General features: G+C 43.1%; 1 protein-coding gene across 1 annotated transcript in view; it reads right to left on the reverse strand.

Moving 5' to 3' along the window:
- Positions 1–2,437: 2,437 nt before the first annotated feature.
- Positions 2,438–26,589, reverse strand: part of grin2ab (glutamate receptor, ionotropic, N-methyl D-aspartate 2A, b) — a 112,123-nt gene continuing 87,971 nt past the window's right edge. Inside the window, exons 11-20 of the mRNA XM_084931850.1 lie at positions 21,167–21,335; positions 18,774–18,927; positions 17,137–17,262; positions 15,075–15,304; positions 14,208–14,368; positions 11,994–12,181; positions 10,988–11,226; positions 8,774–8,957; positions 7,119–7,896; positions 2,438–7,024 (exon numbers count right to left, since the gene is read on the reverse strand). Coding sequence (XP_084787976.1) covers positions 6,022–7,024; positions 7,119–7,896; positions 8,774–8,957; positions 10,988–11,226; positions 11,994–12,181; positions 14,208–14,368; positions 15,075–15,304; positions 17,137–17,262; positions 18,774–18,927; positions 21,167–21,335 — 3,232 coding nt within the window. The 3' untranslated portion in view covers positions 2,438–6,021. The remainder of the gene's footprint in view (positions 7,025–7,118; positions 7,897–8,773; positions 8,958–10,987; positions 11,227–11,993; positions 12,182–14,207; positions 14,369–15,074; positions 15,305–17,136; positions 17,263–18,773; positions 18,928–21,166; positions 21,336–26,589) is intronic.

The following is a 26,589-nucleotide window of genomic DNA, read 5'->3' on the forward strand; positions in this document are numbered from 1 at the left end:
ATATACACATATCGTGCGCGCAGACACACACGCACACCAGGGGTGCATTATGAAAGCCTACAGAGAGAGGGACAGAGAGCTCTTTTGCAGCAGAATCCAAAAAGCCCTTTTCTCTGAGTAGTCAGTAAACTGCAGAGATGGAAGGAGATACATACAGAAGCAGACAGAGAGGCCCAGTCTGACGGGGCATACGAGTTATACTAAATGTCTCATGTTGCCAGGTTTCTTTATCCTCCTCCAGCATAACCTGCTTTATCTATCGCACATTGATAAGTCAGTGGGTAGCTTTGGAGAGCAGGAATTTTTCCAAGTACAAATGTTGGAGGTAGTTTCTGTTTCTATAGTGCCGAAACTGGGAATCATCATATTGCAGCTATTAGATTTAGTGAGGGTTTTTTTGTGGCTCATACTGCTTATATACAGTGGTGCTAAATACAGATATTTTTTTGTAAAGAAAACATGAAGGAGAGTTACCAGAGTCACTGCTTTATGATGCCTCGTTGTTGCGCTTATGAGAGCAAAGTGTTGGAAAAGACACTCAAAGGGGCAGAATGGAGGACAGCAGAGAAAAGCAAACCAGTGAGCTATGTAATTGAATTAACACATAACAGTAATAATGATAATACACACACAATGGGACTGCAGTGAAGTGGATACAGGAATCCTGCTTTTTTGTCTTCACAGGAGTGTTTTTTCTTCTTCAGTGACACAGATGATAAAGGCAAGTCATACATCATGGCTTTGCAAATTGTACTGCAGTATCTTTGTATCACGATATCATCGCTGTCACTGGAAACCTGTCATGATAGCAGCGATAGTGATAGATGCGTTACACTGTGATTGCCACCTCTCAATGCTTTTGGTACTTTGATTGGATGAACACAAGTGTCAGTTGTGATCACGTTTCATTTTTTGATAATGCATCAGTGTAACACATTGCTTTTCTAAATTCAGTAATCACACTACAGCTATGAATGTGTCTTTTTTGATGTATTTTTTTCATTAGGTCATTAGGTAGGGGTTTGTGTCAGCATGTAAGACTGTAGATTGAGAAATGCAAAAATAAGAGAGTAATTAAGTACTGCCCTTTTTAAAAATGTAACAAATGATGTTTTATATATTGCTTTTACCAAGAAGCCTTTCATACTGAGGGTAAACAGGGAGAAGTTAATCAGAACTAGACTCATAATCAAAGGGAAAAGGCTTTATGGAGTGATGACAGCAAGTTTGAACATTTTGGTGCAGATCATCATCAGTGTGTACGGAGAAAGGCAGGAGAGGTACAGCAGTGAGTGTCTACAACCATCTGTAAAATATGGTGGAGGCTCTGTCATGGTTTGAAGCTACATTTTAGTCAGTGGTGTTTGGGATCTTGTCAAAATGGATAGAATTATGAACACAAATATATTGACAGATTTTGATCCACAAAGCAATACCATCTGGAAAGCATCTGATTGGCAACAGCTTCATTAAAATCATACCTGGATAGAAAAACAATGGAGCGCTGTCAGTCATTGATTGGCCTCCCCAGAGCCCAGACCTCAGCGTTATTGAAGCAGTGTGGGATAATCTTGACAGAGAACAGAACAAAAGGCAGCCAACATTCAAAATAAGAGCTTTGATTGTCCCTGTAAAAGCCTGGAGAACTATTCCTGGAGACTACTGATAGAAATGAGAAGAAAGCTACGGCTATTTTGCCTTCCATACTGTATTTCCATGTATATTTTCAGATGTTTCCAAATCTATAGGTGTGAATAATTGTCTGACTGTATGTGTTAGCCCTGCAGCAGGTTGGCAACCTGTCTAAGGTGTACTCCACCTCTTATCCTATAACAGCTGGGACAGGCTCCAGCCCCTACCCCCCTGTGACCCTGAAGTGGAAAAGAATGGATGGATGGATAGTCATAGAGCTTATTTTTGTGAGGAAACAAAAGAACATGGAAAAAGTTCACTGGCTTTTTGTAAATGGAGCTTAGGCAAACCCAACTTAGGGGACTGGCCCACAAAAAGAAAATGTCTATAGGACCACTCTCAGCCCCAAAAGCAGGGTTAGAAGAAGTTTCAGTATTTCTTGCAAAGATGGGGAAGGAGTGAGAAGGTGAATTCCTCTGTCAGTTACAAGGACTGTGAAAGGTTGTCTCTGGGCCAAAAGCACATAATAAAGAAAATGAAGACATTGAAATAGTATTAAAAGACAATAAAGCATCAAAACAGGAAGATACTACCTGATGGTTGGCCATTACATCGCCTCAGAGTTCCTATTAGCCCTGCTAATGCAGACAGTAGAAATGCCAGGAAGGTTCCTGGTTCTCCGGATCTGTTTAGTCTAAAAGTGGCTAATGAATAATTGTGTTTTATTTTTCTTAAACTTCATGTTTAACACTTTAAAGGTGAATTAGTTAGTGGCAGACAGAAGAACTGACACAACCCAGACAAGTAGAAAAATGTAACCTTTACTTATTTACAGATTGTACAGAGGTACTGAGTGACAAGGTAGTATTTACAACACAACTAGTAGCTTAGAAACCCCTGAACTTATACACAAGTGAGATACACGGCAGGGAGACCCACAGGACTACACACCAACACACTCTGTCCACCTAGTACAGTGTATGTGTGTGAACACCTGGGCCAAACTGAGATCTGTACTGAGCCCCGGGAACACTAAGCGTGCTCCTCAATAGCGGCTATGTGGGAGCCAGCCGGGTGCCTTACCGCTGACATCATGGGGCCAGGAGCCAGGAAGTGTAACCATCCAGGCCTCTGACCAAGACATGGAAGGGTACGTGTTGGTTCGTGTAGTCCAGTAGGTCTAACTCAGGGAGAACTTAGGTGTTGCAGCAAAATATGTACCACCAGAAACACGAGCACGTCATGCAATTTGAAAAATCTGAAAGTAAAACCAAAAGGTTGGTGTAAAAACCTGTGATGGTGGACATACAAAAACGCATACCTCATGCTCGCTTAATCACAACGGTACAGACGCAACATGTGTGTGTGTGCCTAGCTGTATTTGTGTTGTATGAGTAAGAGCCAGGTCAGAAGGTTACGTGTGGGACGAAGGGAAGAGAGTCCAGAAAAGCACACACACACACACACACACACACACACACACACACCACAAACAACCTGTAAATACACACATCCTCTGTCTTATATAAATGCCTGCACGGTGTAAAACACACACGCACACAGACACACACACACTCACACTCGCTCACAGGTAAAACAGCACAGACTTGTAGTGGAACTACGTGGGTGGGAGGGGGTTTTTGTATTAACCACACAGGCTGGACGATCATTATTCATTGAGTGTGAATCAGATGACCCAGCTACGTGCAGCTAGTTAACAGGCATAGTTAACTAGTCATTAACCCAGCAGTGACGACTGTACAGTGAGGTCCCAACCAGCAACACACCAGAGGGGAAAAATAAAGAAATAAATGAAAAAAAGAAAAAAACAAAAGAAAACAAAATCACGATAATCTAAACCATGCCAGTCTTTTTTTGTTTTTAAGAAGCAGAATTAAAAAGCCACGCTGTTATTGAAATGAATTCAACACTTAATACCATTCAAATCAAACAAATGAAATCAGTTTCTAACATTTAAAACAAAGATTTTCTCTGTACAGAAGTATAATATTGCAACCTGATATTGTGCATATAACTCACACATCAAACCTGTTAAGATTACCAAAAGAGGGGCAGCGTTCACCGTTCAAAGGTGCTTTTTTTGTTGAAACTCTCTTGCATTTTTTGCAGCCAATATATATATTAGATATATGTGAGCGTGGTTTGCCTGTGTGTGTGTGCGCGCGTATGAGAGAGAGAATAGAGCATAGAAAGAAAGAGAATAGACAGACGCTCAGCTAATGGGATATCAAGTCCTTTTTCCATCAAAATCCTTGTGTTAAAAAATAAATAAATTAATAAATTTAAAAAACAAATCAGTGCCCTTACTCAGTAGATTATGGATTTCTAGAACACTCATACACACATTGCCAGCTTGTTGAGTGTGTCTGTGTGCGTGTGTGTGTCTGTGTGTGCGCGAGTGTTGCCTCTGTAACGAGTCACTTTGCAAACTCTCCGCGTTGCCACGTGACTCTCAGTGCTGAAACACAGCGCCGTGTTCTCGCCAACACAAGAGCCACACAAGTACCAGCTTACTCTGACGCGCGTCCAGGAGCATTCATTAGATGAGTAAATCTGCAACAGCGATACACTCAGCCTCTAAATTCACTACGGAGACATTAAAACCGGCTCCTTTGCTTGACATAGAAAGTTATTAGAAAAAAAGCACTGGGATCCTACAAGAGCCGAACGAGTTCTCACAGCTACTGATGTTTAAGTGATTTCCAGCAAAATGTTGAGTTTTTTTTTTCTTTTTTCTTTTTTAAAAACACCACGACTGAACTTTAATCTTCTCATACTCTGTCTACTCTACAGGAGGAAGCAGGGGGAATGAAAAAAGAGGAATCGAGGAGGAAACCTGGTTAAGGAGAGGGGTGGAGGAAAAGGATCAGTGGGAGGGGGCAGGGCGAGGGGATGGAGCGCGGGTAAAAGTTCAAAAAGAAGAGAAAGATTTAAAGTTTGTGTTGTGTATACTGTATGCATGATGCTGTACCCCATTATCTAACACTGTAAAACGTCCGACCTCACAATGGAACGGTGCCCTAAACCCCAATGCCGAAGAAGAAATTAAGAGAAAAGAAAAAACATCTATTCAGCGAATGACTGAGAATATTCATATTTTTCAGTATAAAAGTGTTTTTGGTCAAACGTCTTGTGTAGGTGGCAGGGTATAAAATCTACAAAGTGCACAAAATGAAGCTATCTTGTAGCCTCGACACACACACCCAACCCTACACTACTATCCTAGACTACTGCGTATGTGTATGTGTGTGTGTGTCTGCATGTATGCATGTGTGCATATATGACCCTGTATAGGAGTTTAACTGTAACACAGGGCAGTAGGAAGCATGCAGTATGACCTGAAGGCTAGCTAAGAGAGGAAGCAAGGATGCTATACTGTATGTCTCTAGATCGATAAAACACTAGAACACACACCCTCATCCTGAGAGGCTTTTAACTGGTGGCCGCGTTCGGACCACTTTTTGGAATGTTCAATTATCTGACATCAACAGTGACAAACAGTCTGTGGTCCCCCCCCCCCCCGTAACAACAGACAGCACGTGTGTGTGTTCGAGTGTTTGTACGTCTGCGGGCGGGCGCCGATACACTTCTCAGACCTGTTTCCTGACCAGCTGCCCGCTGCCCGGTCCGGTCTGTTACATAGATAGTGGTTTCCATTCAAGTCAAGGATTACTCTAAGTGAAGTTTACTACTCTTTAAGCCATGCTGGCAGTGCAGTTTGGAGGCTCAGACAACATACGGGTTGACTGTAGAAATCATAGTGCAACAGGAGAGTCCTAGAGAGGGGGTGGGTGTGTTTAGGTTAAATATGCGTGTGTGTGTAATCTCAGAAAGAAAGGGGTTTCTTGTGTGTCCCCTTTATCTCCAAGAGGCTGGTGAGAGGGCGTGACAGGTCGGCTCGTCTTCCAAACACTTCATCACAAGTTCCCTTACGTCCCACTGCTGGCGTTAAGAAACCGTGTACAGTGTCCCTCGTATTCCACAGGATGTCGATCCGTCTTGTCGGACAAATTGTCAGTTCGTGCCTCGTTGCCCGCGGCTCGAGGCTGGTGCACACACTGACACTCACACACACACACACACACACTCCCTTCATCTTGTATTGTGCCTCCAGCTGTCCCTGTGGCCCTCCCATCTCTGACCTATGGAGGGTGTGGTAAAGAAAACAATGATTTATTTACTCGCTGTTAACCTTTTTAGTCCCGAGCTTCCCGCTTTTCACCCGTGTGTGCGTGTCTGTCTGTGTGTGTGTTTCTTGTGCATGTGCTTAGAATCAGAGCTGCCTCGTCCGGTCGCACACACCTCTTTCTTTGCATGCGTGCGTGTTAGTGTGTTTCAGTGAGATTTTTAGTGTGCTGTGTGTGACTCTCAGACGTCAGACTCGATGCTGGGCATGCGGCGGTAGAGCCGGGGTCGGTTGCCGCCCGCGCTCGAGGCTCGCGGCGCTGTCACATAGCTCATTGGCTGCGAGGCAGCAGGTGGGACCATGTAGGCCACAACGGGAGGCTCCTGCGGAGGGTAGAACACCTGTTGGTCGACCTGGCCGCCATGCTGGTTGAAGTGATGGTTGCCATGGTTACCCAGGGTAAGTGACACAGGCATTCGCTGCTTATAGAGCTCATGGGCGGAATTTCTCTGTGGCATTCGTGTCGTAGCCTGGGAGGCGGGATCGCGTTGTGCCGTGCCCGGCGCCGACTGTAGGAAGGGGTTGTGGGATGGGCGGTCGGGGAAGAGGCTCTTCGAGCGCCGTGGCAGAGGCATCGGGGTGTCCAAACTGTGGTGGTGGGAGGGTGAGGGAGAGGGGGGGCTGCGGCTGCTCAGCGGACGATCAGAGCGCATTGTGAGAACATTAGCATAGGCCCCCTCATCCAGGGTCAGCTCCCTCTCCCTATCTCTGTCAGGCAGACTCAGCCCCCGCATGTGGGGGTGGGCCTGCGACTGCCGCTCGGGAATGCCGTCCGGAAGCACATTCTCGTAAGAGTGCTGGCGACTCAGCTGGAGGTGCTGGGCCGAGGAGGAGGTGGGGAGAGGGGACGGGGAGGAAGGGGTGGGCTCAAAGTGGCTGACAAGCCCGTCCCCCTCACCCACCAGGCCCAGCTCGCTCTGGGGAAGGTAGTGCGTGAACATGTCCGCGCTGTGTGGGTGAGGGTGTGTGTGGGAGTAGTGCGAGTGCAGGTGGTCTTCACTGATGTCATACAAATTCCCCAGGTGGGCGCAGGCATCGCAGCGAGCTTGTGGCGAGCGAACAGTGTAGAGGCTAGAGTAACCGCTCAGCTTGGTGAGGCAGGAGCGACAGTGGCCGGGCCTGACACTTTGCGTCCCTGGACCTGCGCTTGGAGCTTCGAATGAACCTCCGGCCTTCTCTTTCACACTAGAGGGAGAGAAGACGCCGCTGATTATACACAAAGAGACATAACAAGCACCTTAAACGGGGCTTTATGTGCGATTAATGCTAAATAAAATACCTGCTGTGAGTGTAGGTGCTGTATTTCTTATCCTTCAGAGAGTGCAGGTCGGCCTCAGCGCTGTGACTGTGGTGTAGGAGGCTGGCACTCAGCTGCAAAATGGGTGCGTCTGACTGGTGTGTGTGCGGGTATGTGCTGTCAGGTGGAAACAGGTCAGGGGGGTAAGGGTGCTCATCACTTCCCCCCTGGCTGTCTCGCTGGTATGGGGGAGCGGACTGGAGACTGGCCTGGTCTGAATCAATGGAGTAGATCTTGGATGCTCCACCTCCACCGCCTGCTCCTCCACCGCCCCCACCCCTCTTCCTCAGTTGATTGATTGGCTTAAATCCGCCCCTTGCTGCCATGGAGTCAGAATCTTTGTGTGACGGTGGCCGACTGGAGCACTCCGAGAGGTCCGAGTGTTGTGGGTCCTCGGGTAGGTAGCGCTGGCTCTTCATTTGTGGCGGTCCGGGCCCAGATGCAGGGGCGGGGCTGTGGCCTGGAGATACGACGCTCGGCTGAGTCTTCAGGGTCTCGACACTTTTCTTCCACAAGGCTCGGGGCTTTGATGCAGTGAGGCCCGCCCCGGTGAGGCGGGTCTGGCCGTTGTCATCTGTGATTGACAGCTGGGGCTTGTTGGGGCTGGTCTGGTGGGGTGGAGCTTTTTGTTGCCCAGGAAATGGGGCAGCATTATTGAGGAGGTTTTTGTGCCTCCCGGACAATGACAGGAAGCCCTGTGGACCCGCAGCGTTGCTATAGAGACCAGGACCCTTCTGAGGCAGAGTATGGAGGGAGTTACCTAGGAGACAAGGAGAGATGCACCTTAGACAGAAGATACAAAAGATGGACGATTGGTTGGATGCTCAGCCAGGTCAGCTGATACATCATCTACTGCCTCGACATGCAATGTGTGGCATCTAATGCATTTCTAATCACGAGGAACGCGTGAACATGTCAGTCAGCAAGGTGAAAGTAGTCACCTTTACTCACGCATACACACAATGTAAAGAAAAGGCAGCTGCTATGTGAACGATCTTATTACAGGTGACACGGCTATATTAGTTTTGAGCTCAGAGCTCAGAAAATACAGTTAGTAGAACCCCTCTATGGTTTAGAAATGCCCTTGTTCTTCCAATTAAAGCTTTTACTTATATAACATGAACCTGATCAGAAGATCTGCAAATGATGATTAATGATTCATGACATCATCATAAATTATGATTCATTTTTAACTGAATAACTGTGTAGGAAAACAGAGGCCCGTTTCCAGCAACAGTGTGTGAATTGCTTATTGCGTTGCCTAATGCAAGTTTATTAAGTTAGACAGCAAACTGATCGTGTTAGCCCGGCTGAAAACTGTTGATTTAAGAAGCAATAAATTGGATCAGTCATCGGTTCGTCTCCAAATGCCCCCCAAACAAGAACACTTTCTTCTGAAACTTGTCTACACCAGGCCATATAACAGTCGGTTTCACTCTTCAAAACCAGCACATAAACGCTTGGATGATTCTTTCAGTTGACGACCTTTAAGGCACCTCAACCGCTCATTGTTATTTATCATCAATGATTCCAACAACCACTAACAACATCTAACCAATGCCATTTAAAATGATAAAATAGACTTGTCTTTAAGAAGTAAGGACATTTCCAAGTGACCCTCTGAGTGTACTGAGTACCTTTCCCTGACATCATGTCTATGATGCTGGGCTGCACAACGACTGTGTTGCGTTTGGGAGAAGGCAAAGCGATGGACTTGGCAGACTTGAGCAGGTGCAGCATGTTGGCTTGAGGACTGAAGTCCAGCTCTGGTGCCTTCTTCTTCATATCTATGTGAACGCCGTGGATACAGCTCCATATGCCCTGAGAGGAGACGAGGAGAGGAAATTAATGGAAGAAAAGGAAAGGAAATGAGAGCCGGGGAGGAGGGAGATAGGAGAGATAATAGAGAGTTAGTGTAATTCACAACCCAGTGACTTCACAAAAAAAGTTCAGACAATCCCCGAGACTAATTTCCTTGTGAGGTAAATTAGCAGAGACCTCTGCATCCTCTCTCCAGTGCGTTTACTGCAAACCTTAACCTCATTTTGTTTTTGTAATGTGGCTAGAAGAGATAATCACCACTTTTTTAGATGAACTGCTTTCTGAGGCGCCTAGAAAATTAAATTTAGGTGATGATGTCACTGGAGGGGGCCTTTGAGTGCAAGGAGATGTTCTTCCTAGAGCCACTTAACCTCCAGCATCGCTGCTCTAACAGCATGTGCACGCCAAGAAACACACACAGTCACACAGACACGCACACACACATTGGACTCTTTTTGTAAAACACTTAATGTGTGAAATGCTGCTCGTCTGGAATAAAAGCCCTGCCTAACACAGAGACATGACATATGAATAATGAAATAGTGGTCTGTCTGTGTGTGCCCATTTTGTTTTTTGGGTGTGTATTTGTGTGTGCATGTGCATATATCAATGTGTACCCCTGTTTGGTCAAGCCTGTCCCTCATCTCACTCCACCTGCAAATGTGTTGCCATTTTTAGAAGAGAGCCAGCGACGCACCGAACGTCAGAATATTCGATATCGGATGCCATCAGCCTATCAGCAAACAGGATGACATTTAGCAGTGGTGAAACTGGGAGAATATCTTTGTTCTTTCACTATATTTTTTAACTTTCACGTGTGAGAGAGAAGGGCGTTGTGTGTATGTAAATGAACTCGCGTCCTCTTAGTTGTCTGATTCCTCTAACCTGTCGTCCGTGCGCGCAGCAGTAAATTCATCTCTGCCTCAGCTGGGCTCCATTATCACACTGCCCCTCCTTCCTTTTTAATCACACACACACGTGCAAAAAAATTATTGTATCCTAACAGTAACAACTGTTTGTGTTTCAGACAGTTTCAGACAGCTGAATCACAGCAACACACACAGGCCCGTAGATTTATGTGAGTTTCTGATTCATCTGATTCATCTGTTAGAAAAGTCCTTTCTGCACATCCCCGTGTGTATTTTCGATGCCCCGGAATAAGCATAAAGATTAGGCAAATTACAGAATGGATTAAAATTTGGATGCTTTGTTTGAGAGGAAATTTTTCACAACAAGACAGCAGCAAACTAATCATTTCTTAAAATTTACTGTGCTGTTTGAATTATTGCTGTTAGGCACCACAAATGCTCTCCACCGGCCCTCATAGCCGCAATAATGTGCTGAGTTGTTTTTCTCTGTTATTTCTCTGCTTTGGCCTGAAATAATCTACAAATATAGTTATGTTTGTTTCTCTTGCAGATTCTCTGTATGTTTAGCCCGCTCTTTCTCTTTATCCGATTTTCTTTGAGAGAACTCTGTTAGCCGGCTGTGCTGTTAAACATCAATAACATTATAAGACACTCACAGCCCTCATCCCATTATTGATATAGGAAGATCCAGTGCTTTCTTACAGTCTGAATGAGCGTTGTACATCAGTTGTTATACCCTATAGGGCCCTGTTTTATCACTAAGTGCCATTCACTGCTATGAATTCTAACAGCAGCTCTCTATTCCTCAGTCACACTAGAGTAAAAGAGGACGGAGACATCCTTGTGACTTGGAAAACTGGCGATTGCATTGCATTGAATATTTTCACATTTGGCAGCCAATTGCACATAGTTGAGGTGACCAACTCGTCAAAGTCTGTTTGAACTGACTGTGAGTGGTTGCAGACTCGGCCCCTGTCTGTGAAACAATCAAAGGCAACAAGACTGCAAGTCCATGCTTCAAAAATGCTGGCAATGCTCCAGTGTGACTGAAGCATTAAAGTCCTGCGTGAGATTTTGAAAACTAGGAACCAAAACTTCCTGCTGTGAAAATGTGGGTTCCTGTGCACGCTTCCAGGTGTGTGATGATTTCCTCTTTCTTACCCTGCTGATAGTGAAGAGAATGCCCGGCCTTCCAGAGCAGACACCAGTGAAGCAGTATCTCAGTCTCCAGTAGAAAAGGTGCTCTGAGATGAAGGTGAGGATGGAGAGGCCCATGGCCGTGGCCAGCATGTAGAATACCCCTGCCATGTTGTCCACATCCAGCTGACTGGACATTACCTCATTCTTCTCATTGTGGCAGATCCCAGTCAGCCACTGAGCTTCCAGCTCCTCCATCTCACCTGTTGCAAAGATGAATGTGAAGGGTTAACACTGGAGGGGAAAAAAGAACAACGTGAGGAATGAAGGCAAAGGAATTCGAGACGTAAGGAGAAAAAGTGAACGAGGTGATGGGTGGCAGAGGGCAAGAAAGGGATGTGGTGGGAAAAGAGGCATATGAGGCGAGATGAGGAGAAGGGAGGAGGGGCGAGAGGTGAAGTGGTAAATAGATCGTAATGGAAAGGAGACAGGAGGCGGAGTGGGAAAAAGAGGTTGTAGGAGGAGGGCGAAGAATTGATAGTGATGGAGTGATAAGGAAAGATGGGAGGAATTATTATCAAACTGAGTGTGTCTGAGAACGCGTGTGCTTGAGCACGAGGGTGTTTGCCCTGAATAAAATGGCCGTGTGTGAAGCGAAGCGCTTTAGTGGTTTCAGCAGTTTGATTTCTGTCCGACTGATTCTCTTTCTTCCATTCGCACCATCTCACAGCTTATTATACAGAACAATCTGGAGGAGTAAACATAACAGGACACGGTGGGCACACACACACACACACACGCATGCATGCGCGCACACAAACCCGGAGAGTAATGATGATGAAATGGTGTGTTAAGACTAGCCCTTGATAGCTTTCTGACAGAGGGAGGGAGGAGGGAGGCTGAGTGTTGGAGGGAGAGGGGTAAAGGAGAAGAAAGCTGAGCGATGGCACAACTGAGCAAAGTCCTCCAACAACTTAGAGACTATCAATTTCAGTACAGTGTGTGACTGAGATGGCTCTCCATGGCTTACCGTCTCCTATGATGCTCAGTATGGCCAGGTCAACCAGGCGTTTCCAGTAGGATCCTTTCTGCAGGGCAATGCCATAACCTGTAGTGGCAAAGATATAACCGCTGCCGATGGTCACCAGCTTACACCCATCATCTCTCCCCGCCATGTAGTTCAACACCGCAGCATCGTAGATGAAAGCATCCAGCTTCCTGTAAGTAGTATACAATATACTTATTAAGCACTAACAGATTAAAGCCAGAATATACAACAACAATCAGGACCTGGAGCTCGGTTTGGGTGAAGTCCCATTAGGTGATCATTGGGTCCAAGTTAGATGAAAGTCTCACCAATAACGTTGGAAGAGTAATGCTTTTTGTGAATTGTGGGCAGATGATGGATGTCTCACAGTGGCAGACACCTCACTGTTCCTTTGGTTAGATGAGCTAAAAAAAAGAGTTTACTAATGCTTGTACAAACTTTTATTTCACTGACAGTCAAACTGGCTCAGTTTTTACTGTGAACTAAATTATTAATAATAATATTTAATGTTATTAATTAAAATTGCAAGATTTTGAATGTGAGCCATTTTCATCTTCTGAAAGTGACTTTCTGGAAAAAGTTTGAGATCCACTGATTTAATACAAAGCTAAAACCAGTTAGCTTTACATATTACAGAATGTGTAGTCTTTAGGCTTCCTTTTTTAAACTAATATTGTGCTAATTATTCAGCTTTTGATATCATTTGGTGTAGTGTTCATAACATTTGGTGGAGTCAGGACAGCTGTTTTTGCTCTAAGCTAACTGGCAGCTAGCTTAAACTCCATTTTACATTTAGAAATCAAAGTGGCATCACTCTTGTTAAACAGTGAGAAAGAAAACGAATATGGGTACTTCCAAAATGCTCAGTTGTACAATAGCTGTAACAACTGGTTAGTAGTAACTGAAGTTACTATTTTTATAGTTTTTGTATGAACTTTTGCCTTTTTCTCATAAAACCAAGAAAAACGTACCTCTCCAGGGATTAACCCCCCCCCATTTCAGTTAAAAACAAATACAAGAAGGAAAGATAATTTTGTGTAACTGATATTTTTCACATAAACAGGCTTGTACTCTTCAGTTTTTAGATCTTGTTTTTGCACTGACACTATGGGCTGCTAGCTAAGAGGCCACAGTTTGTGTCTGATACTAGCCCAGATGTGAGCCTGATACATCTGAACTCAGCAAAGGAAAAAAAAAACGACAGAATAGAGCCTGATGAATGATTGACCAAATACAATGCAACAAGGACCCTCTATCATCATCCCATATAACAGAAGAAGCCTGCACTTAACTTCATTTTGGTTTTATATAATAGAATGAGTATACCTTGGGGCTAGACATGTGCATAAATATAAGTTATACTTTGGATGTAAATGCGCATATACTGTATGAAATGAATACATGGGCGATCTGTTGTTGCTGAGAGTTGCTGCTCCACAGATAATTTTAAACTAATATTCACTGGTGTAACTGTGCACAGCACTGGAAAACAATATAAATTAATTAAAGGATAGAGAGCGTCCTGACTGTGCGTCTTGGGCCACAGACCATTTCATGACTGGACTGAAATTTTAACTCAGACTCCCAAGTGTTTATAATTTTCTCTGTCAAAACAACATTTCTTTTGCCTAATAAGTTAGCTAAATACTGATGATGCTGCTGAACGTCTTCATTATACAGTTTTGATGCTGTATAAACAAAGCCTAGTGTATTAAAAAACAAACCTTATTTCTTTCATATGCAGTATCAATAAAGTAATTATTACGGAACAAGAAAACCAAAGAAATGAAAATTATTTCTGGAGAAAGATCAAAGCCTGCAAAACTAATGAACAAATAAAAGCACTGTAGCCATCCTTCTATTTTGTGTGTTTAGATGGAAGAATAAAGGTAGCAAACTCCAGAACAAATTACACTCTCCCTGTTTTGGCAGCTCGTTCTTTCCAGCAGCAACAAGACTCTATAATGAGCACTTGCAGACAATGTCAGCGACAGAAACACTCAGCACACTTACTGCAGCATTTTAGCATAAGCTACTGTTTAGCCCCATGGGGTCGAGTTCCTGCATGATGCAATGACTCTTTTTGTGTTTGTTTTCACATGTTCTTAAGCATATGTGGTGTTTGCCAACAGAATGACCGCCTCAGGTATAAAGAATCTTTCCTTGATGTGAGTTGGCTTGACAAGTTAACAGTACCCGGTCTTGAGGCTGACTAGTGCATCCACGACGCCGGTCTGATGGTATTTGGTCATGTACTGATGCATATCTGGGTAGTTCTTCCTGATGTTGCGCTCGGTGCTCCCGTTCGGAACCGTCCCGAACCGAAATGGAGGGGAATAGGAGTACGGGCTCTGGAACTGCAGTGACGAAAAATAAGTACAGCGAAATAGTGACATATTGTTCAAAGGGGGTAAAGACAGCGTGAGACAGGAGCACAAAGAGGGAAAGAGAAACTTTAAAACAGAAAGGCTCAGAGATGAAGAGCAGTGGTGAGAGACAGCAGGAAGACAAAGTAGGAGGGAAAAAATGGGGGGGGGGGGGTCTAAAGTAGGAGTTGGAGCTAAAGTGTGAAAACGAAGGAGAGGGAGAGGAGAGAGGAGGAAGAGTGGAAAGTGACAAGAAGAGACAGAGGAGGAAGGAGGTGGGAGAGACAGTGGAGTGGACTCATCAGTCATCATCATTGTGTGTCCAGTCTAGCGTAAGACTGGCTATGGTTCTGCTGACACTGCCAGCCCCTGGAAACTACACACACACACACACACACACACACACACACACACATACACATCCAAACACAAACACACACGGCTTTGATCTATGCAGCTTGTGTGTGTGTGTGTATGTGTGTGTGTGTGTGTGCCTGTAGGTCTGCTGTGCTGGCAGTGTTAGTGTGGTGACAGCTACGGCCAGAGGGTTTGGGCTGTTGAAGCCCAAGGGCGCTCCCTAGAGAGTCCTGTCTGGCTGCAGGGCTGGCATCCATTACAAGAGCAATCCTGACTGTGAATGTGTGTGTGTGTGCGCGCGTGTGTGTTTACATGTCCATTTGTGTGTGTTTAACCCCACCTTCTTGTCAGAGAGTCCAGTGACTTGGTCCACAAACTCTTCTTGGATCATGAAAGCAGCCAGGTTGGCAGTATAGGAGGCCAGGAAGATGACAGCAAAGAAGGCCCACACCGAGACAATGAACTTACTGGTGGTGCCCCTCGGGTTCTGCACAGGCACAGAGTTGTTGAACACCAGACCCCACAGCAGCCATATGGCCTTACCGATGGTGAATGAGGGGCCATGTGGGTCTGTGAGAGAGACGGAGACAGGGACCAGGCAGGGGAGAAGAAGGAGCAACAATAAAGAAAAAGTAAAAAAAAAACGGGGAAAGGACCCGTGTACAAAACCTTAAACTCACAACGTGAACTTCAAAAAGTTTGAACTTTGTGTAAAATGTAAATTAGAAAAATGATGCAATGACTTACAAGTCATTTCAACTACATTTAAGTGAAAATGGTGCATGTTTCAAAAAGAAAGTTAAGACAGGGGCAACAGAAGACTGGAAAAGTTGTATAATGCTAAAGAAAATAAACCCAGCAGAACTTATGAGGGTTTTTGGTAACGTGAGCAGCTGTTTCTTAACATAAAAATACAAAGAAACTGGGGATTTTATTATCTACATATACAGTGTTATTGCTCTTAATTGGTTCTGTGAAGCACTTTGGCATACCTCTGGTTTTTAAATGTGCTATATAAATAAAATTGTATTGTATTTTATTATTAAATGATTACAGTAATGTGTGGTAATTCCTGTGCACGGGCTCAGAAATACTACAGAAAATCAAAATCTTGGTGAATACAGGTCATTGCTGCACTAACAGTAAGTTCAAACTCTTCAAGAAAAACACAATTTAAAGCTCAAGTTGAGGGAAAAACGGTCCTGTGGTCTGGGGGAATCAATATTTGAAATTCTTCATGGACAACTTAGAGATGTTGTGTGCTCTGGGCTAAAGAGGAGAGGGGCCATTCAGCTTGTTTTTTTTACATACAGTTCAAAAGCTGCCATCTGATGGCAAAAAATGAAAAACTAAAGAATTAAATACATTTTTGTAACGTCTTCTACGGCTGATATTTTTAACTTCCAAGTATTTAAATGAATTTAAAAAATAATAATAACAATAAGAATCAGAAAACCCTTGTATTCTCTTACACCCGACTGTTTTTTTGCACAGGTTCTTCTTCCACCTCCTTCTCCTCACCATCATGTGATGCTTAAAACAATACGTTTTTATAACTGGCAGCCTATTTTAGAATAGAGACATAATTTGTAAATGAAGGAAAAAGTGCTTTATAATTTAATAGAATCAGGGGGATGATTTTTGTAAAAATGCACTCAACCTGAGCATTTTTCAATGTCACTGTGAAAAACAAGCATTTTCTTGGGTTTTAAAAAAAAGAAATAGTGGAAAAAGTTTTTGGCCAATTAAATCAAAGTCTCGAACAAATTTGTCCACTAACTGATCTAATTTCCAATTTGGTGGGTCGAGCCAAACCCAAATGAATGTTTTTCAGATTAATATGTTGCAGAGGAAAAGACAAAAAAGAAGATGAAAAAAAGCAAAAGAGGTAATCAGATTTCCAAATTGTGGCTTCAATCAAATCTAAATGGATCTAAATGTTCAGGTTAAAAATCTAGTTACAAAGTTTTAAACCTAGCATTCATTGTTCAATCAGTGGGAGGTGAAAAAAACAGCAAGCTAAACACAATGTATAGATTTCCTGAACTTTCAGAAGTGCTGAGTGGAAAATCAAAGGAAAAAACATTCACTTGCTACTTCTGGATCGGCTTTTAGCTGATTTAAATGTTAAATTAAGTCACAACATTTTATACAACATTAATCTCCAATTCAGAGCCGACAGGGAAGCTCCAAGTTTTGGTTTTTGATGACGCCTCAGATTACAGTTTTGGTAGTTCTGGGAGAGAAATGCTAATGCTCTGTAGCATTACCTGAACTGTCTGAAGTCAAGTGATAATAGGTCACTTCTTTTGCTTCAGGGCTTCTTGCTCCTGGGAAAAACGATTGGTGTGATATTCTTTGTGTGTGTGTGTGTGTGTGTGTGTGTGTGTGTGTAAGTCTACCTTTGCCTTGGGCCAAGTTGCGGTTGAAGCCCAGCGGACTGACAAACTCAAAGAGGAAGACGGCGATGGCTGTGACAATGAGCAGCATCACAAACATCATCACCCAAACCGATGCACTGAAGGGCTCTGAGAGGAAGGGGAAGGAGAGAGCGACGGAGCAGAAAGAGTTAAAGGCAAATCGAGTACACGAGACAGCGAGATATCGTGGAGGAGCAGGAGCGGCGTAAAAAAGTGAGGGACGTAGAGGGAAAGTGGAGGCAGACAGACTCGCGGAAATAAAAGAAGAGACGCACACACACACAAAAAAACAGGGATGAGGGGGGAGATAAAGTGAGGAAATGATGATAGAGAAGAAACAGAGAGGGGAAAAAGGGATACAGATGGAGTGAGAGAGGAGGGAAGGAGAGGGAGAGTTAGTCACAGAGAGTTTGACGGAGCACATTTCCATATTTCTCATTATTCCCTTGGATGAGAGCTGAGAGAGAGGGAGAGGCCTGGGGCGGGGGAGATGGTAGAGGAAAGGGTTAGAGAGAGAGAAAGGAAGAGAGAGGGAGAGAGAGAGGGGGAGAGAGAGAAGAACCAAGCCCAGAGTGATCTGCTGTGCCCTGCTGTGGGCATGTGTATGTGATCTATTTGTGTGTTTGGTGTGTAGCAGGGCAGGAGTTCAGAGAGCGGGATGAGTGCCAGAGACATTGAACCCAGACAAATTGTATGTGAGTGTGTGTGTGAGTGTGTGTGTGTGAGTGTGTGTGTGTGTGTGTGTGTGTGTGTGTCACTGCATGTGTAAGTATGCGACTGCCAGGGTTAGCCAACCCTGAGAGATTGTGCGCTGAGGTGCCTCTAATATGAGTGCGAGATACTGAACCGTCACTGATACCCTGGCGCAGGCTCAACACACACATTTGCTTAAACACATACACATGCATACATGCACGCAATCATACAATAAGCTTTAACATAAATACACGCACAAAGCATTCACCCCTTAACATACATACGGCCACAGCACATTCGTTCTCCACACATCCTTGTCTCACTACACAAACGTCCCAGTATATATATATATATATATATATATATATATATATATATATATATAATATTGCAAAAATGTCTTGTTTATTTTTTCTCCCAGCACACACACACGTGCATACTGACACATGGCTTGATACACTGGGACCAACACACGCATGGTCCAATACATCCCCTCGCTCCCTGCCTCGCTCCAATGACAATACAAGACATTAGGCAACCACAGAGGAGCGCTTCAATTCCTAGTCGTCTGAACAACTGGAGAGGAGGAGAAGGCAGGGGAGAGGAAAGGGGGGAGGGGTGTATCAAGAGTGCTTTGTCTGAGCTGATTTTTCAAAAAACAGCTGGCACGCTCCACTTCCTCTGCTCTGGTAGAAATATTAATGTGCTTAGGGTGTTGAGGCTCAGATAAAGTCAAGAGTACAAGTGGAATTTGGCCAGCATATACTGTCTGAATAAAAGATTCCATTTTATGTGCAAGACTTCGCCAACATGTAAGCACCTACCCTTTTCTCTGCCCCCAGTAGTCAACTGAGTTGGTGGACCGCCAGAGAATAAAAGAAAAAAAAAAGGGGGTCGAGTTAAAAAGAGAGCGATGGATTTACCAAGGAAGGCTGAAGGCGAGACGGTCCCGTTGCTGCGTGACACCATGACACTGATGCCAGTCTCCACAAAGGGCACAGAGAAGTCAATGACCTCCGACCTCTCCTCGTTAATGGTCAACGAGCCAACGGCCATCTCTGCCTTTTTATACACCACCTAGCAACCAGAGAGAGAGAGAAGCACTGTTATACCGAGAGCATGACTTGCTGCCTACACTGTCAGAAATAAATACAGTGAGCTCTGTAAATATTTGGACAACATCACACAGTTTCACTCTGACTTTTTCCTGCTTTTTATTTTGGATGTGAAATATCACATTGTATCACAGGGTATAACTCAGAATGTCAGTCGTAGTTGGAGGGCAGCTCCAGCCAATCCGATGAAAAGTGAAAGTACAGCTGTCTTTTTCATTGTGCCACCATTTGTAAATGTCTCAGTGTATTGTGACAGAGGGACATTCTGCTCATAAAGATGTCTTTTTTAGTAGGAAATAAAATATTATGTTTTTCTTTTTCAAATGTAATTGTTCACGGATCAGACCACTAGAAGCCTTTCGACAATCTGTGGATCGTAATGTCAGGTTTCATTATCTCTGGTGTAAATTTCAGTTTAAAGGTTTCCCTGTGGCAGCGTTTAGCTTTAATATGATCTGTGGCTGAATAAATCATTTCCAGATAAGATAATTGATAGGAATTGGGTAAGACTGATGGTGTCCTGTCCCCTTTTTAAATCAGGACCCACGGACATAACTGTTCAGTGAAAAGAAACAAGCGGATGGGCAGTTGTTGCATTTCTGTTACACTTTGAAGCTAATCAAAACAGATTAAACAGTACCTCCCAGTGCTGTTTTGAGATCTGAGAGTGCAAACTGTAGGTTTGAGAGCAAAGCTGATATTCTATGTTTTTCATATTGATAACAAACTATGTGAAACAACCAGAAACATTGAACTGATCCAACTAATCGCATTGTTTTTATAGCCAAAGTCTAAAACATGCCTCGGTGCCCCCAGGGCTCCATCGTTGTCCTTAAAGTAATAAAAAGAAGTCATTAGAATTACAAGTTCCCTCATTAGAATTAACACAGGCACTGCAGTTTATTTCAAGTTCATCCCACTTAAACAGTATTGCTCTTGTACTGAGACATTAATTAATTTAATTAAAAAAAACAAACAATTGCGATTACTGAGCCTCTTTAAAAGTGGGAAAAATGCCCCCCCCCCACAAAACATGATGAAAATGCTCTTACGGCTTATTCATTTTTACTTTGCTAAATATTATTGTTTAACTGGCCCCTTGCCTCTCAGCCCATTCACATTTCTGGGACCATCAATTAATACTCATTTGGCCAAACTAGCATGGCTCATTTACCCACGATGCCCTGACAGACCGGTTTATGGTTAGTGAGATAGGTCTGTCACCCCTAACTTGTCATTTGGCAACAAGTGTCATTACTAATGTGAAGAAGCATATTTTACACTGCATCTTTTAATAAACATAACTAAATGAGGGTATTTGGGAGTCTCGTTTGGTGCCTAAACGAAAGCAGAAAGTGAAAATAAGCCAAATTAAATACAAAACACAAAGGTCCCAAGGGTCCAACCTTGAAGCAGATGGCCTCTAGCAGCAGAAGACCACACACAGGATCTGAGGCTACAATTCGCACAGGCATACCAACATTTTCCTGGTCTTATCAGTCTGGATTTCTAATGTGATTTTTGGAAGTAAAGGTCAACAACATGAAACCATGGATCCATCCTGTCTTCTGATGGCTGCTTCAGGATAATGCGCCATGTCACAAAGCTCAGATCAACTCAAACTGGTTTCTTGAACATGACAGTGAGATCAGTGTACTCAAATGGCCTCAACAGTTGACAGATTTCAAAACAACAGAGCACCTTTGGGATGTGCTGAAATGCGATTTTCACATCTTAGACAATCAAAATCAGCAAGCAATGTTTTGAGCGGGTTGCTAAAACTGTTCCATGAAGAATTTCGGTAGTTCTGAAGGCAAAAAGGAATCCAACCCAGCGCTGGCAAACTGTAACTAGCTGTAACTAGCTACTAAGTGAAAACGTGGGCATTGTTGGTTTCCAAAGGCAGCCAATATATCTGTGTGCCAGTATGTGAAGGAACCAACTCTAAACGACATCTTGTGTGTAATTAGGAAACGCAGGTGGCATCTCACAGAACATCATTATATTACGCCCGGAGAGAGAACAGGTTTCATTTTGCAAAAGTAGCCCAGCAGCGTAAGCATAAAAGAACTTAGCAGGCAGCACTATGTCACTGCTATACTTAAAGTTCTATTTCATATCATTATTAATTGAAATGCTTGAACAGAAAGTCAGACTCACAGAGTAATACATTCATTTATTAAGACAGAGACAGGCAGTACCTCTCCAACCATGCCATTCCAGACGTTGTTGATCTTCTTTCCGTGTTTCCCGTTGGTGACCAGGTAGAGATCATAGGTAAACTTCACATTCCTGGCTATCTTCTTGAGAATGTCAATGCAGAAACCCTTGCAGCACTGCTTAATATAAGCGCCTCCTGATGTGCTGTTACTGCAACAAGCATATGCACAAACAGAATTAGGTCATTTTTTATATCAGAGGACATTTGAGTGTTATGTGTGTAACTGTGCGAGCTGCCTGCTCGCTCCACATCTGGTGGTTCCATCAAACTGTAAAACTAGAATTATGACACTACTAAAGGGCAGAGAGAGCTTTCACAGTGTGTGTGTGAGGGACTGTGTGTTTCCCTTAGTGCCAGCTACCCAAACCAGATGAAAACACAGGGGTACCGAGCATAAGCTACTGGGCTTTAAATAGAGCCAGGCTCTACAGAACAACATAATTAAAATATCAGCTGTCCTTTCCTCATCTGTCTTCTGTGTCCTTTTCGCTCTGCCTCCTCGGTGTTTCTCAGCTTTCGTCTGTAGGAAGATGCTGCCCCAAAAAACTCTGCAGCCACACACATAGGATGCACAGAATTCGAGCCGGTGTTTAAGTAAACTTTTCTGACAGCCGTCCCAGAGGACCTCAGAGCAGTGAACTAAACTGCATTGTTGGATCAAATGATTCTCATAATCTATTAAACCCTACCAGCATTTTCAAAAGCATTTCCATGAAAAGTTAATTCCGTTCCCATGTCAGCAATCTTTGATGTAGTGTACTGTATGCGGATGGGAGCAGCAGCTCTGTGACCTTTTCACTTGCCTTTTTCGCTGACTCCAATTCAGGAGAAAGTTCATGAAGAACTGAGGGATTCACGCGCACAGAACACCGAGAACGACTGTCAAAGACACGACACATCAAAGGATTAACAGATCCTTTAACTGCAGTCGACTGTATCTGCGGCGCATCATTACTGCGTGTACGAGAGAGACAGAAAGAGCCAGAGCGAGCACCGTATACATACGTGTGAGTGAGTCTGAGTATGTAAAATCTCAGTGTCGCAGGTGTTCTAATGCACACATACTGTATGCATTAGTTTTTCCCAGCTGGGCTCTCTCTGAACATGCAAACACACAGACACATATACACACACCAACAGGCTGTCTGAGGTTCACATACAGTACATCTCTTTGATTATTTTCATAACAACAAACAGATGCAAATGATATGGAAGTAGTGACTGTGTAAATGTAGCAGCTGTAGGGGGATGTATGTACTGTATACAGATGTATGGACATCTGCACATGAAGTGCTGCACATAAACATGACAACTGTAGAAGAAACTTGTCTTTTTACCTCAGATTTTACAGCAATCCCCACTAGCAGATGACTGGTTAAGGTCACAAGTTAAGCTCTGTATGAGAGGTGATTCAGATGTCTAATAGTCCTTGCCTGCAGTGCTGATAATCTCAGAGGTTGTTATGATGCATCCATTTCTCTGAGGCATCTCCCGTCTGCCTTCTTTGAGTTCTACAGATGCAAAACCTTTAATATGGTGGCTTCTGGCTGTTAAAGAAATCTTCAAAGAAAGTAATTACCGGTGAGTTTTTGCACTTCCCCTGTGGTTAGCAGTGACAGTCCTATCCTATCCTATCTATGCTAACCCACGCTAATGACTATCCTGAATAATTTCAACTATTTTCTGCTGTCTGGATGAACCGACGCATTGATGACACAGAATGCTTCGGAAAAGAGATGTTAGTTGAACATTAGGGCTGTGTTGTGGTTAATGAAAGCACACATATGGTACTCAATAAGTGACAAAATGAACCTCAGTCGATTATAATGCATATTTAGGGGCTCCAAACTGGACATCCAAAATGTGCAAATGAGCAAAAAAGAAAAGCTGCCTTATCTTGTCACGGAGAGCCACTGGTCGAGGTGTCCATTTGTAAAGTAGATAAATGGAGCAAATCCAAGAGGAGTTTAATTGAGAAAGTTTTACTTTCACTGAATATCTGAAAAATATCTTCTTTTTGTTTATACATTCAAGACGGCATGCGACATATTTCAGCCTCTACAATAATGCCTTTTAAGTTCTTTCAAAGAGAAGAGTCCTCAGTATTGTTTGACGTGCCGCTGCTGAAAAAAGGCTCAAAAGCTCTCTGCTGGGCTGACTTAAAAACAAATGTCATGTACGTTAAAACACATTGAACTGATACGACATCTGAGGAATCTATATTTGATGTTATTAAAGGCCTATTATCAAAAATATCTTTTCATCATTTTCATCTTAAATCAACTGAAAAAATATAAATTTGTTGCAACAGAAATGACATGCAGTGCAGAACAAACATCAATCAATGAGGTGGACAGTAACAGTAAAAGTGTACTATGTTGTCATATATATATATATATACACACACACACACACACACACACACACACACACACACACACACACACACACACACACACACACATAAAATAATCACATTAAATGAAGTAGCATGGCAAAGCCTGTGTGAATTTGTGATACTGTTGTCAAGAGTGCTGATAGCAGATAACAAAATGTTTTGGGATCCAGATAAATACATCAGATATCAGATAAAGACTTGCTAAAAATAATGATAAGAAAAAAATTTAAGCAAACGGGTATGAGGGATGTTTTTAATGTGAGTGAGGAATCGAGATATTCAAGGGAATATTTTACAACACAGGATATGGAGCAATTCTGCTTTCCCGCCTGGAGTAGAAAGGACATTTTGCTGTTGGGGAAGAGCAAGAGCAAAAAAAAAGAAAAAAAGAAGAAGAAGTCAAGGCCAGGTGAAATGACGACGAAGCTGCCGCAGGGAGCAGAGAGCTAAGTGGCCGGTTGTAGCAGAGCACAAAGCACAAGCTGGTGAGTTTGGATAGGCCGCAGCCTGCAGATATGGACGCACGACTCCCCGAGGAGCCTTGAGCGCCAGGACCAGAATTTAGAATTCGATGCGAACAGCCACCGGCAGCCAGTGAGGAAGAAGAGTGTGGAGGAGGTGGGGAGCGCAGGGAGAACTTGGGGAGGTTGACGGCAGGGCAGGCTGCAGCGTTCTGCTGAACAGAATACTTTACGAGGCCGGCTTGGTGGATGTTGCAGCACTCCAGATGGGAGATGACAAAAGGTTGGGCAGCGTCCCACATGAAACATCTTTTCATTTTCTGTCTCCAGGCATGGTGCAGGCTGGGGTTTGTTCTTTTTTTTTATAATATAAATTAACCTCTGCTAAAATTGTTACACATAACTGAGTGCCCCGGATTTGCCCAGAAAGCAAGATTATGTTCTTGGTATGAAAACAAAAAAGGCTGAAAGAAATTTAATGCCTCTGATGATCAACATTTTCTAATCTACTGAACACTGTGTTGATGCCAAGATAAGGTGCTTGTTTCACAGAATACCACATATCAATAATAAGTTTATTGATATAGCACCAAATCACAATAGCAGTAGCCTCAATGTGCTTTTTATTGGAAGGTAAAGACTATAATCAGACGGCTGCCTGTGAGCAAGTACTTGGCGACAGTGGGAAGGAAAAAGTTCCTTTTAACAGGAAGAAATCTCCAGCAGAACCAGGCTCAGGGAGGGGTGGACATCTGCCACTAGTGGCTGGAGGTGAGAGGAGGGAGACAGGACAAAAGACATGCAGTGGAAGAGAGTCGAATAATAACTAATGATTAAATGCACACTGGTGTATAAACACATAGAGAGTGAAAAAATGAAGAAATACTCAGTGCATCATGGGAAGCCCTAGCAGCCCAGACCTGTTGACATAACTAAGCCTAACTAAGAGAAGGTTTAGGGTCACCTGATCAAGCCCAAAAAGCTTTATCCAAACAACTGTCTTAAACCCAGTTATTTAGTGTACTGCATGTACTTTTCACATGTACAGTATATAATTTAAATAATCGGTCCATCAATTAATCAATTAATAAACAGTTAAGTGTAAAAATTTATTTTAAAAAAAAAACTTTTCTATAGAAAAAATTGTCCAAATTTAAACTGGAATTACCACCTTTGGGTTTTTGGCCTCTGCAAACCAATCAAGATGAGGTTTACAGCCATATCAGTCCAGATTCATTATGTATATTCCATGCAGGCTCTGATATAGTTTCAAAGATGGACACCCAAATATTAAAAATGGCCACAATGTCCCCTTCTGTTCCTGAGCTGTGACACAGAATAATAGCTACAAAAGTGTGTTTGCAGAACAGCAAAGATGTTGCTCGACCTTTTGGATATAAAATGTCCTTCTCTCATCATTTTATCCTGTTATAAAATTATGTGAAGTTTTTGTTATAATTGTCTTGTGAATTCTTGAGTTTAAAAATGTGTTTTGTGAGGTCAAAGTGAGCTTTGACTCTAAGACTCAAACCAGTGCCTCCTTGAGTCAGGCTGAACATCTGTGCCAGATGCAATGAAATTTAGTGTTCCTGTGACACTGCAATCAAAACAATGTTGTGTTAAATTTCCAGAATATACCCCCTTCATAAGAAAGGGATGGACAGAAGTACGTGATGACGCAGAATCAAAAGATCTTATAATCAAGCTCAGGCTGAGAGATCCGTTGGTTGTTTTTGAACCCATAAATTCAAGCCAACCTCTTTAAGAAAACAAAAACCAGGAAGAAAAAACTGTATTAAATAATATTTTGAATAAGTTCTCCAAGTCACACGTAAAACCCAAATCATGAAAGGTGCAGAGTACCACCGGGGGGGTTTAATTTTCCCATTATGAGTAATATCCACATTCTTCCAGGATCCAAGCACGTACGGCCTTAATGAGAGCAGTGTTAATGTACAATATGCAATATGAGGAAAACAATAAGCAGGGTTACTAATTAGCTGTATTGCAATATTTAAAAACAAGCAACACATTCAGAGCATTTAAAATAAAACACAAATCAAACCGAACTAATGAAACAATAAAACCACAGAGGGCTGCACTTGCCACTAAAGCGGCAGGAGAAACAAAAATCGAGTATACCGACAGATTGGCATTAGCGAGCTGACAGCAACAGAGAGCAATTAATTATTAATGCTGACAGAACTGATTACCTCTGAACCAAATGAGAACTCGGGCTGTGTGTGTCGGTTCTGTCTCTGACACAAGACTTTTATCTTGTACAACACTGGCAAAGAACAGACAGCGGGAAAAGAATACAAAAATTGAGCTAGGCGAAAGCTGCTCCTCTTATAAGTGCGAACGTTTTCGGTCAAGTTGTAACATGGGCTGCAGAGTTTGTGAGTTTAGTATTAAGTTGTGCTGAAGCATAATCGAGTTTGCCTCGATTACAGTGCAAGCTACGTACTGTACATTTGGATTTCAGACTAGAGGACAAACAGATGGTGAATCATTATTATATAAACTAAAAACGAGTGGGCCCAG

This window comes from Perissodus microlepis, chromosome 6, assembly GCF_051167445.1.
Source record: "Perissodus microlepis isolate ML-2025 ecotype Zambia chromosome 6, ASM5116744v1, whole genome shotgun sequence".
Taxonomy (NCBI): domain Eukaryota; kingdom Metazoa; phylum Chordata; class Actinopteri; order Cichliformes; family Cichlidae; genus Perissodus; species Perissodus microlepis.